The sequence below is a fragment of the Oxyura jamaicensis genome, chromosome 3, assembly GCF_011077185.1.
Source record: "Oxyura jamaicensis isolate SHBP4307 breed ruddy duck chromosome 3, BPBGC_Ojam_1.0, whole genome shotgun sequence".
NCBI lineage: Eukaryota > Metazoa > Chordata > Aves > Anseriformes > Anatidae > Oxyura > Oxyura jamaicensis.
In genome coordinates this window covers 708,945-721,985 of record NC_048895.1, presented here as the reverse complement: position 1 = coordinate 721,985, position 13,041 = coordinate 708,945, and the positions used below count along the sequence as shown (strand labels likewise).

The window sequence follows — 13,041 nt, the reverse complement described above, 5'->3', positions numbered from 1 at the left end:
AGCACCACCTTCTGCCCCACGCTCTGCCCCAGTTCGTTTAATTACCTTAGACACCCAAAACCTAACTGTCCATAATTTTGCAGACACAGACACCACTGACCTGTCTAGAGAGACCTATGCCCGCAGTAGTGTTTATATCTCGACTGGACTAAGTACTAGCGTTAAGAAATAAAATTCAGCAAATAAAGTCTAAGACATACATTAAGATAGTTATGTACTTTGCACAAGACTAATTCGCACAAGGCTAGTTTCTCAGGAACTTCAAAATTGAGGTATTTAGAAGAAAAAAAAAAAAAAAGAGATGAAAACAGGAAGAAAATAAATATTCACAAGAGCTCCCTTCCAGCTCACCAAGAGACAGGTGGGAGACAACCAAGCAGCAGCTTCCTCCACCACATGCAAGCTCTCGCATATATGGCTCCTTAGCCATGGCTCCCTGCTTGCTTAAACTGAAGACCTAAAAGCAGGACTGCAATCTGGAGTGAAACAGCTATTGGGTACTTCAGGTGGCTTGAAATTGGATCAGTGCAGAATTTCCAAGGTGGGACTTAAAATCTGAAGTGATCCAGTGATTTTACTAAACATTTTATATTTTTTTACATTAAAGAAATGTTTAGATATAAATTATCACTTTACCTGTGAAATTCCAAGAAGGCAACTGCCTCTGCAGCACCTTTGCCAGAGGCAAACTCCCCAAACAGCAGCATGCAACTTATTTACCTGGATCTGGCGTAAACAGTTACACACTTGTCAACACCATCAATACATTCCTTTATATATATATATGTATGTTAAAGCACAGGCAATTCAAGCATGCCAGGTAGAAAAGGTCTGTTTATTATCACAACATTGTCAGCTGGGTCTCCAAAGCAAGCATGGCTCATGCAATCACACTGCCTGCCTGCCTGCCCCAAATGACTCCTGAACCTTCTGGTGTAAGCAAACAAGACGGAGGAGCTGGTGCCTGTGATGTGGTCTGTTCCTGGTCGTTTCAGGAAAGCTGGCAATGGGCAGCCCACATGTGCAGCATGGGACCCGATGGCAGAGACGTGACCTGACGCAGAGAGGTGGCCGGCACGGCCCAGAACCTCAGGGGGCACAAGGCACCTCTGCTCCTAGCGGGGGGATAGCTGCACATAGACACATTATTCAAAGCAGTACGCAGGCTTGAACACTGAGATTTTAATCTGCTCTCTCCCTTCATTTTCTGATGCCATGGTCTAGATATGCTGCCTTCCTTATCAAGAACCTACAACTTCTGTAACTTCTAGACAATAAAAAAGTACCATGATGCTGTAGATATTCTCCCCCAGTTTCTTTCCCAATAGAAAGTCATTCCAGTTTTGTTTGCTATTGGTCTTCCGGACCAAAACAGGACATTAGCAAAGCTGCAGGCAGCATTTCTGCCAAGGCACTACCTGAAGGCAGCGTCAGACCTACACGCTCAGGTTCTCATCACCACGGCGTTACTACTTCTACTACCTCTGCGCGGAGACGCTACCGTGAGACGCGGCACACGCCTGACATGAGCCAGGTGCCGTTAAGAGGCGGCCCCCAGCGGCGGGGCCTCGGCCGGTGGAGCAGCGCCCACCGCGTCCAGCCCCTGCGGTGGGCAGCGGCCAGGGCCCCCGGCAGGCCCGGTGAGGCTCGGTCAGTGCCGGCGCGGCCCACAGGGGCCTAGCGAGCGGGCACAGGCCCCCGGGAGCGCGGCGCGGGGTCCCCTCACCTGTCGCGGAGGCGCCGCAGCAGGCTCCCCGTGCCGCTCCCGGTGCCGGTGCCCCCCCCCCCAGCTCATGCCGCGCTGTTTACGGCCGTGACCAACGCGACGCCTCCCGCCCTGCTCCGCGCCGCCACACCCCGGAAGCCCCCCCCCCCCGCGCGTTGCCATGGCGACGGGGCCTGGCGGCGCGCGGGGGCGGGCTCGGGGCGGGGGCTCGGGGCGGCCCGGCCGCGTGCCCTTGCGGAGCCCGGGGTGGCACGGCAACCGGGGGTGGCACGGCAACCGGGGGTGGCACGGCAACCGGGGGTGGCACGGCAACCCGGGGTGGCACGGCAACCGGGGGTGGCACGGCAACCCGGGGTGGCACGGCAACCGGGGGTGGCACGGCAACCGGGGGTGGCACGGATCGCCGCCCCGCGCCCGCTCCTCGTGAAAACGGCAGGCTCGAGCTTCACGTGGTGTATGCCTGCCTCTGTGCACATAAATGTATGCACATGTATGTACACATGTGTGTATGTAAATACGTATGTATACACGTGTGTACATACATGCATATACATGTTATATACATATGTATACATGCATGTACATAAATACGTACACATATGTATACCTGTCTGTACATAAATATGTATACATACATATACATACATGGTACGCAGCTATTATGCTGGCCCCCATGGCAAGGAGACACCTGAGGCACTGCTGCCTGCAGAGCTGTGCCTGAGCTGCTCCCAGCCCTGGCAATGCTACGTCGGGGATCACAGCGAGCTGTCCCACAGTGAGAGGTGTCCCCACAGGGAAAGGTGTCCCCATTGCAAGAGCTGTCTTAGGGGCAAGGCAGGGCTCGAGGGAAACACCCATGCTCCCAGAACAGTGTGCAGACCTAGCAAGGGCCTGAAGCATTTTGTTGAGGGAAATCTGCCGCAATCTTTGGGACAGCAGGGGACTGGAGATTTACACCATTTATTCCCAATTACTTACAATGTTAATTTAACATGAAATCTGTTAATTCAATGATTACTACAGCTGTTCAAATGGTTGTAGTGCAGAGTCAAGTCTCCAGGCTTTTTTATAACCTTGAAGCATTTATCTCCATGTCTCAGCCCCCCTCAGAAAAAATCAGGAAATAGAGACTTTGCAAGGTTCTAGGACACAAATCCAAAAATAACCGGGAGCTGCTGAACACTTACAGTAAAAGGGGCCATGGTGATGTACCAATACCAATGCCAATGCATAAATCGTGCAAGGAGTGTGTATTGGAAGACAGGGAATTTCCAAGACTTATATGATGTTAAAACCAGTAAGGCAAGCATACTCTCTGGGGCACAGTGAGTCTAAAATCCTAACATACACAGGGTAAAATGACAGCTTTGTTTGTACTCCCTTTAACAGTTTGCTTTATTGAGTTTATAGTACACAGGAAAAAAAAAAAAAATAACCAGAAAATGCAAATGGCTGATTTCCATTTGTATAGAAATCAAACATTTCAGTAAATTTCACGATTGCTCCTTCTCTGAATCGTGACCTTGTCCAGTTGGCATAGCTTATTAATGTTTTCAGACCAAACTCTGTTGGTCACTGGAAAAAGTCGCACCACCTTCAGTGAGCACTGGGGCAGCCAAGACAAGCCCCACATTCAGATCTCCAGCATAAACAAAATGGGAAAGAAAAACATATTTTTTAATTTTTGGATAAAAACTTAGATCCCTTTGAAATGAAGTTGCCAAACCAGTGCTTAAATTCACCAATAAAGATGGTTCATCCCATACTGAGAGGGTATTTGAATTTAAAGTGAAACAATGCTACATCAATGGACAAAATTGTGTGTAGCCAGAAAATGTTTAAGCATAATTACAGCAGCAATCAGTATACAATTAGTATGGGATCATCATCATAATTACCCTTCATTAGAACTTCTGCCCAACAACGGGGACATGAAATCATCAGTTTCACTTGCAGGGTAATATTGCCATGACTGAGGGCATCACTGGGTCCCTGGAAGAGAGCCACTACACTCTAGTTGGACAGGGCTCACAGGCTCCAGAGCCTCAGGAGTAGCTTCAGACTCCAGCAGCAGTGACCCTGTCCCATGGATTGGGTCCTCTGCCAGGTTTTGAACCTGTGGGGCTCCATTTACCTGCATCCTCAAACTGGGATCACCAAATTTAAATGTAAAGCAAAAAGCTTTGCTGGAGTGATGCAGTGGTACTTAACAATTCCCAAATTAGCTTCTGTGACTTGAATAACCATAGCTGCTGTCTGGCTTAGCCTTTGCATATCTATTATAAATAAATGGCTCAATAAGATATGGAAGGCTTTAGCTCTTGTAAGAGCCTGCCTACTCAAGAAAATACACATGCAAAGGATTTGCAGATTTGGGAGCCTTTATTATTGAATTCACATAAGATGCACTAATAATAAAAGATATACTGTTCTTTCTCACTCTTCTATTTACTGAAAGCAAGTATGTGTTATTGAGACCTCTGCAGCAGCATTTCACATCTTAACAAGAGCTGAGAGGCAAAATCTAGGTCTGGCCTTGCCTAAATTTCCAAAGTTGGACATTTTTACCTGGACTGTGGCTTCACCGCTCAGGTCCAGGTCCACCAGAGACTGCCATTCCCTTTACAAATGTGTAGGGACAAAGAACAGAGCTTTGGCACCTCAGCTGCATAGATAGGCTCTGTCCTTGACCGACTGCAATGCGTTGGTGCTATGGGAGCAAGCCATAGGTCTGTACTGGGTCTGGCTGGGATGTTAACTTTCCCTGCAGCAGCCCATACAGTGCTGCGCTCTGCACTTGTAGCTAGAACAGCAGTGGTATCACACCGGTGTTGTGTCTGCTGCTGAGAAGTGCTGGCACAGCATCAGGACTCTCTCTAACCCTCCTAGGGGGTGGGCAAAAAAGTGAGAAAGAAACATCACCAGGGCAGCTGACCTAAACCAACCAGAGGGATATTCCATACCATATGATGTCACACTCAGCAATAAAAGGTGGAAAAAGGAAGAAGAGGGGAGGGGTGGGCTCTCGTTGCGAAAACGTCTGTCCTCCTCCCGAACACCGGCTACGTGCGTTGAGGCCCTGCTTCAAGGACATGGTCAAGCATCGCTCATTTGTGGGAAGTAGGGAAGTAGAGAGTAATTTCTTTCCTCTGCACTTCCACATAGCCTTTACTTGTTTTGCTTTGTTATTCGTTTTCCCCCTCCCTCTTCCCCTTTCCCTTTTTTCCCTTTAGTTGAATTGTTTAATTAATATTTCCTTAATAATATTTTTCTCTTTAATTATCCTTATCTCAACCCATGAGTTGTTCTTTCCTTTACTTCTTCCCCTCCTCATCTGAGGAGGGGGAGTGAGAGAGCGGTGGTGGTGTTCAGCTGCCTAGCATGGTAAAACCACCACAAGGTCTTATCACAGACATCCCACCCGAGTGCTGGCCATGCCGGCAGGAAGCCACCCCTGCCTCAGTCACTGCTCCTCAGTGCAGGAACCCAACAAGATGGAGTGGTGTGTCTCCCTGATTGCCTTGCTCAAAATCAGCTGGAGAACTTCAGACTGTGAGCCTCACCCATTTCACCTCATTTTGGTGATTTCATCTGGTGCAGGGCAGAGAGCACTCTGAGAAGGCCTCTACAAATGGCCCTGGTGCAAAGCTAGCTGTGGGATCCTATCACCTGCTAGTCCAACTGTTCATAGTACTGAACCATCTCCCCAGCCTTTGTACCAGCGTGATGTTCCTGCTTAGTCATGGGGACAGATAAAATGGAAATAACAAGGTTTGCATATTTTTTTATTTTTTTATTTTATTTTTTTTTCAGAGTGTCCCTCATATGAACTCTCCTTGCTATTATCTACATCAAAATAAATAGTCTCCCCTTTGACACTACGGTGAGACACTAAAAACTTGTTATTTCCAGATGGCAGAAATGAAACACCCTCCATCAGTCTGACATATTTTGAATGCATCACTGATTGTCAGTGCAGAAAACTGTCAAATGCTACCTGGCATTTGAACAAGAAAACACTTTCATACTCTACAGTTTTGTTATTTTTCAAAACAGGTGAAGAATTTGGTTTTGTTAAGCCTGGACCCTTGACATACCAGGTTTGGTTCTGGAAGACTAAACTGCTTTTGAAAATATTTGTGCTTGCTAAAATAATATCAAAACTTTCAAACACTTTATTGCTGAAACTATGAATGTGTATTATATTTACATAATTAAAATTTTTATTCCCAATTTAAGATTTGCAAGTCTCAGTTCAAAGAAACTGATGTCCACCAGCTCGGCTCAGGAAGTGAAATCTGTAGGACTACACAGTTTATTCATCTCACAGACCATGCCAACACTGGTGATATTTTGTGAACCAAAGCCAAGCAAACCGGGGGCAGGGGTCTCAAGGCACTGCCTGCACAGCAGAAGGGAATTCCAGAAGGGAACGCTGCCAGCTCTAGGACCTGCTGCTGCTGCTCACTCGTGAGGTGCAGATTCCCCTGCCCCTGGTCCACCAAGCAGCTCTCCTCACAGTGAGCACACTTCTAGGAACATTTCCTAGGAGCACACAGGAGCAGCTGTGCAAATAAGCAGCCATAGCCCAGTCCCTCCACTGTATTTCCCACATTTTTCCCTCTTGCCCCTTTAGTCTCTGCTGGTACAGGGTGCACTCAAATCCTCTGAGGCATTACAGAGCCAGGTCTGTGATGAGATCCTTCATGCTGACACTGATGGGCTCATAATTGACTGAAGAATAATCTTATTACTCATATTCCTGATAACTAACATCAGTACCCCATCCCTGAAAGCCTACAAAGAGGAGTGTTTTGTTTGTGTTCTTCCTTTAGTACTTAACACTTCTTTTAGATTGTTTTAATTTAATTTTAATGTAATCTGATAAGAGCTGTACAACTGTCAAAGAAATCTGTCTCGTTCTATCTTATTAAATGCACTTTGAATGAAATTACGTTTTTCCCCAATAGCTGCCAAATGAAGGTATCTCTCAATTCAAATGAAGAAGGGATTGATGTGCACTAATCTTACAGTTCAATGCATTGTTTTTAATTGAGGGAGGAAACAATGTATACTTCTGGTGTCCTGCTTTCCTCTGGAGATTAAACAGTACCCTGGAAGGTGCAGAATTTGCCACATTGTGGCTGTGGGGTGGCCTACCTTGAGGAGAAAGAAGGAATGAGAGAAAACGAGGAAGAAGGAAGTAAAAGAAAGGGTGTTTTTGTAGGGAAGAAAAAAAAAAAAAAAAAAAAAAAAAGACAAGAAGACAAGAGACTGATGATAAGTACACACCTCCAGAGACATCCCTCCAGAGGTCCGAGATGTCACTAGGTCTGGGAAGGAGGGGAAGCTGCTCACACAACCAGAAGTTGTTGGCATCCTCCTGTAGGGTGCCTTGGGATAGTGCCTCCCAACAGACATGGCCCTCAGCACGACTTCTCTAATGACAGCGAGGAGGTTTTACAGATTAAGGGCCCTCTGTGTATTTCACTTACTGTGAGGAATGCAGATATTGCTAGAATAGAATAAACCAAATCACAACTTCAAAAGCATTAAGAAAAATCATTCATTAAAAACAAAAGGGTGGTCATCCAGGAACACTGATGTATACAGAATATACACAGATGATATACGTAACAGAGCCTGAAAAATTCACCTCAGTTCTCTGCCACCATTTTGTTATTTCTGTCAAAACACAGCAGTCTGGAGGGCTTGTGTGATTTCACTGGGAGGGGATTTGCCTTGGCTGTGATATACTGAAAAGAGGTTTTTCCTCTGTGCTCTTACTTGGTTTCTGAGAGCAGCTGTACATTTAGCTGCAGCTTGCCCACAAGCCAGGACATAACTGAATACATTTTCATTTTTTTTTCAATTAGATTCATAATACATGCCCTGGTAGCTATGTAAAAGACATACAACAATTTGCATAATGCCCATATAAGTCTTTTTGTTAATGAATCAAGTCCCAAATGAAGAGCACTGATAATACATTAGTAATCAAAGAGCAAATAGCACCAGTGAACATATCTCAGCAGAGCAGTTGTGTGGATCCATTTCTGACTGTCAGTGTCAATGCATGGAAGCAGTAATTAACATGTTGAATGTAATGTTTAAATTTTAATAAATTTAAATGTAATAAAATGCTTTTATTAAATGTTACAGTTCCTTGAAACCTATTATTACTTGTGTCTGATGCATAAATAGAAAATACATTGTCTTACTGAAGAATGCAGTGTTTGCTGTCGATTGGACAGGTGAAATGAGTTCCTCCAGCAAGAACTTCTTAACACAGGAGCCACTGATAATAGCTGATTACAAACTTAAGAACAATAATACAGCATTTAAAGCCATATCATGTTTATTAAGAATGTAAGGGCCTTATCCAAAGCCTGTTGAAATCATTGAAAAGTCTCTAGTAATGCCATTGTCAGTGAATTCAGAATTAATCCTGTAGAATTTAGATACAAGCACACACCACTGTTTATACCGCCGTGTTGTTAATGAGTGAGAAACACCATGCCATGGGAAGGGGACCAGTTTAGAGGCCCCTTGCTGGGAAATCCCCCTGTCCACAGCCATCTCAAAGTGCTTTTTGAGTCTCCTCCACAGCATGGGAAGCTCTAAGACCAGGAGAGCTCATGTATGACCTGACTCTTCTGTTTTTTGCAAGGCCATGAGTCCGGAGAGGATTTCTGGGAGGTTTTAGGTCTCTCTGCTTTCCCAATAATTCAAAGTCACCACAGTTTCTAAGATGTAGACACAACGAATTAACCAGCAGCTTCTAGTCTCTGTTTAAGTGTCTGTTGTTGTCTGAAGAGGAACGAGTGGATTGATGGCATTGAGTTTCCCTGTCCCTGGAGAAATGAGAACTGGATTTAGGTTTTCTGAGATGCAAGACAAGAGGCTGAATTTGAGCTAGGCTACTCAGAGCAGGCCATCAAAGGGCTTGACTCCTGTCTTATCTTAAATCATCTGCCTGCCTCATGCTACAAAGTACCCTGTACAACCACTGCTTTAACCTCCATCGCTACAACTGAAAGGGTTGTGCTGTATTTCTGCAGGAATGGCCATTTTATGCTCGCTGGGGTCACTGCAGGAGCAGATGTGCAAAGCCAGTCGTGCTGCTCTTCCTCACAGACTGTGGCTGGACCCTGCACGACCACAAGCACAGACCATGACCACAGCCACCAGGGCTGAATCTTGTCAAATCCTGCAGGTGTAGATCACCAGCCATGGCAAGTGCAACCTCATGTCTCCCAACTCTGCAAATGAATCAACAGCCCTGTGCCCGAGCACCTCCCTGTCTGCTTTGCGTGCGGGCTGACATTTGTAGCTGCCTGTTCGTGGGGCAACCAGGCAAAGTGGAAGTGTCCCACCGCTCCTTTGGAGCTTGGCCCTTTGTGCCAATGCAGGGCCATGCCACATTTTTGCCAGGACCCTCCCTCTGGAAGCAGTGACCTGATGGCCACGCTTTGCCATTGAGGGGTTGCTGTCAAGGCACGGCTAGCAAGGTCTGCGATCCTTGATCTAGCACATGCTGCACCCTCTGTTCTACAGGACAAAGATGTATTGGGCTCTTTCATTAGTATTTTAACGAGTGCATTGATCTGATGCACTGAATGAAATAGTGAGAAAGTTTTTCTCCACAAATCATTAAATGCTAAAAGATATAAAATAACCGAGAAATTCTTTTGAGTTAGATGTTTTCCTTTTAGCACCACATTGTAGAGTGATGTGTTCTGTAGAGTTGCTTTCCATGTTGACAGGGACAAGGCATTTAGACAAGGTAAAAAGACTGGAGGATCCAAAACCCTAGACTCAAAGGAAGAACATCTGGCCTATTGTCTGTTTTGATTAATGAAGCCTTTTGCATAGCGAGATAATGTGATCTTTACCGAGCACGGAATGCTACTGCACAGCAGAAATATCATAAGTATGAATAATATTCGACATGATAACGACATCAAGAAGCTAATCTATGTATTACTGGATTCTGCTCAAAAATGCCTCAAATGGTATTTGTTTATTTCATAATTGTCAGCCACTTTGATGCACTTGTCATCAGGTTCAACAAGTGCTCCAAGCTACAAGGGTTTGAAACAAAGGGAAGCACTTGGACGAGTCTTGCAGTTTAGTGGCATTTGGGGTGAGGGAAGCCAGATTCTGTGGCTGTTCCTAGCTATTGCCACAGGTAGCGCGGTGCTGCTCTTTACACACACGTTTACAAACAGAGAGCCTCCTGAGGATCCCTCACTACCATAAAACAAAATATTTAAACCCTCTTAAAGATGTTTCTATCTCAGCATGATTGTTTGTGAGTCATCAGTGTCTCTATAAAACAGAATGTGAGCAAATCAGCAAAATTGCCTCAGCAGCACGCATGGAAAATCCGTTCCCTCGAGCTGGAATTATGGTTAATTCTAAACTAATTTCTGGTGACTGTTTGGTCACTGGCTGCATTTAATTTTTACTTCTGCATGAGGTTTGGAAGTGGGCATCCGGACCCCATGAGCTAGCTGCCAGAGAAGCTGGCATGTTTTCCAGCAGAGCCAGTCTGGATGTCACTCAGGGTGACAGCTATATACTGTTTCTCTATTTTCTTCCTTTGAAATCTAGTTTCAAGAGGACATAGTATTTTTCACTTCCTGTCCCAAAGTGCCATGCTGCTTTTCTGTGATTTATTATTTTCTCCTCTGTCCTGTGTAGAAGATTATTGTGGTGATGAATGAAATCAACCATGTGTATAAACCATTCATTCATTTGAAAAGCAGGAGAACAAGCATAACACTATTAAATTAATTAAATTGTGACTGCTCAGAGCTAAGCATCACTGGGCCCTGCCCTCTGCACTCCATTTAGTATATGCAACAGTAAATAATCACATCAAATATAAAATAGGAAGCTGAAGCAGGAGCTCTCAAAAAGGCTTGAGAACAGATGGAGAATATTCCAATGGTGCATTTAGAGAGTGCTCTAAAATTGGCTTCAGCTCTACTTTTGAGTAAATATCAATGTAAATCAGGTAACCAGGTAGGATGCATGAATAGTGAGGGTCTGTCTCACCAGGCTGCCTTTCAGGCTGGAGGTCCCAAGCACTTCGCCCATCGCTACAGGCACACAGCAAGCACTGGGAGCAGGCCGGTAGTCCCCTGGTAGCTTGTTCCTGACAGGATGGGACAGGGGGAACTGGGGCACCTGAGCCGGGCCCTCAGCACCCACCGTGGCTGGGGCTTGGTTGCTAAATAGTGGTGGGCCAGTCCTTGTCTCACTGAGCAGCACTGGCAACTGAAGCGGTCCAAAAACTTTTCCACGAGTAAGCCTTTATTCTTGGTCAGTAAATATACCCTTCTCAGCAGGTTTTAGCAGAAAAAAGAACCCAGAGCTCGCATGCAAGTCAGACTCTGGCTTATTCTCTTCTCACATATTTTAGGATTACATTTCTGCCTTTTTTTTTTTTTTTTTTTTCCCCAAACGAACTTAAAAGGGAAAGCAGCTGTTTCACAAACCTACCTATTCTCCTACAGGGATTATGCATTTTTTTTTTATTATTTTTTAATAAAAGAACGCACGGAACCAAACAATAACAACAAAAAAAGTGCAAGGGAAGTTCATAACCGCTTCCCGGCTGGAAAAACCGCGGACTCCGCGGTTCCCCAGCTCTGCCGGGCAGGCAGGAAGGCAGACATACAGACAGAAAGGCAGACAGGCGTACGGACACACAGCCGCGCCGCTTCCCCCTGCAGCGCCGAGGGGAGGGGACGCGCAGCCAGCCGGGGGCACCCCCGATGGCTCTGTTGCAATTCCAGGTCCTGTCCCCGCACGGGAACCTCGCGGCGCCCCGGGCAGCCGTGCCAGCAGCGCGGAGCTGCGGCCCCCCCCTCCCGGGACACCGGCCCTGCGGCCTCCCCCAGGCCCCACCGAACCCGGCACCGGCATCAAGAGGAGAAGGGGCTGAGCTGGGCAAAGGCTTTTTCTTTAAATAAATGTATATTTAAAAAAAAAAAAAAAAAAAAAAAGGAAAGGAAAGGAAAGAAAGGCAACCAAACAACCAAGCGCCCCCCAGCCCCGAGCGAGCAACCAAAGGAAGAAGCCTCTACCCGCGGGGCGCCAGCAGTTTAGGGAGCTGCTGACAACCTCCGGCTCTCCTTCTGTCCCACCGGTCCCGGCGCAGCGGTGCCGCCCGCGGCTCTCCCCGCGCCGCTGGCTGCTGCAAACGAGCGGGGATAGAACAGGAAAAGGAAAAACCTCCACGCAGGGCCGGGCTGCGCCCCGGGCGGGCAGCGGATCCAGGTAGGTCCCGCCGGCTTCTCCTTCTCTTTCCGTGCTCGCCTTTTATTATCATTATTATTATTATTTTGTTTTCTCCCCCTCTACCTCTCCCCCGTCCTTTACCTCGGGTGCTTTACTTCTGGCAGCTTTAGCCCTCCGGCAGGGCGGCCGGGACGGGAGCCGCAGCGGGGAGACGGCAGGAGGGATGCTCGTCCCCGCCTGCAGTCCCCCCGCGGCGCAAAACCCCCCCCCCCCCGGGGCGCCCCCCGGGGGGGGGGGGGGGGGGGGAGGCAGGGGACTCGGTATTCGGCCGGGGCCCTTTTGCACCGGGCAGGAAACGGCTCCGCCGAGAGGGCAGCGAGAACAACGCCGGCAACAAATTGGGGTTTTCCAAAGGTTCCCTCCAGGTCCCGCCCCGGCCGGGAGAGGAAATCGTGCTGGTGGTACCGGGGCCGCCCCCCCCCCCATCCTGTCGGTGTCCCCAGCCCGGCCGGTACCGGAGCGGAGCGGGACTTCCCCCCCGGCCCTGCCCGCCCAGCCCGGCGGTGCGGATGTCATCAGGAGACAATTACCTTTTCAGGGCGTCCGCGTCTCCTCACAGAGGCTGTTATTTGGGAAATAGGATCATTTGATTTCATATTGCACTAAATAACACCCAGCCTGCTCAAATTGCCAGCTTCCTAACAGCTACCCATTGGAACAAATTGCGGGGCGCCGCCGCCGGCCCGGCTGTGTCCTGCCTCGCTCCCCCTTCCTCATTTTTCTTTCCCCATTTTTTTAAACGCTTGGTTTACTCCTTTGGGCCAGCGGAGCCGCCCCCGGCCGCTGCTTAGCCGGGGGGGTTGGGGCTTGGGGTGTCGGGGGGCGGCCGGGGGGCGCCTCTGCCCGGCGGCCCGGGGGAACCCGCCGGAGCCCCGCGGAGCGCGACCCCGCGCAGGCCGGCAGGGGGGTGCTGCGGTCTGCCCCCCTCTTTTTTTTCCTTTTTTTTAAATTTTCTTTTTCTTATTTTTTCTTTTTATTTTGTTTGTTTTTGTTTGATTTTGTTT

At 47.7% G+C, this 13,041-nt stretch overlaps 1 protein-coding gene across 5 annotated transcripts in view; it reads right to left on the bottom strand.

The window, feature by feature from the left end:
* The window catches only part of KIZ (kizuna centrosomal protein), a 58,865-nt gene extending 46,030 nt beyond the window's left edge, over positions 1-12,835 (bottom strand). Inside the window, exons 1-2 of one of the 5 annotated variants that reach the window (XM_035321028.1) lie at positions 1,727-1,851; positions 637-726 (exon numbers count right to left, since the gene is read on the bottom strand). In XM_035321028.1, coding sequence (XP_035176919.1) covers positions 637-707 — 71 coding nt within the window. In that variant the 5' untranslated portion in view covers positions 708-726; positions 1,727-1,851. Of the gene's footprint in view, positions 1-636; positions 727-1,726; positions 1,867-12,567 lie in introns of those variants that run through there. The other 4 variants (XM_035321023.1, XM_035321024.1, XM_035321026.1 and 1 more) reach the window with 4 other exon arrangements.
* Positions 12,836-13,041: the final 206 nt, after the last annotated feature.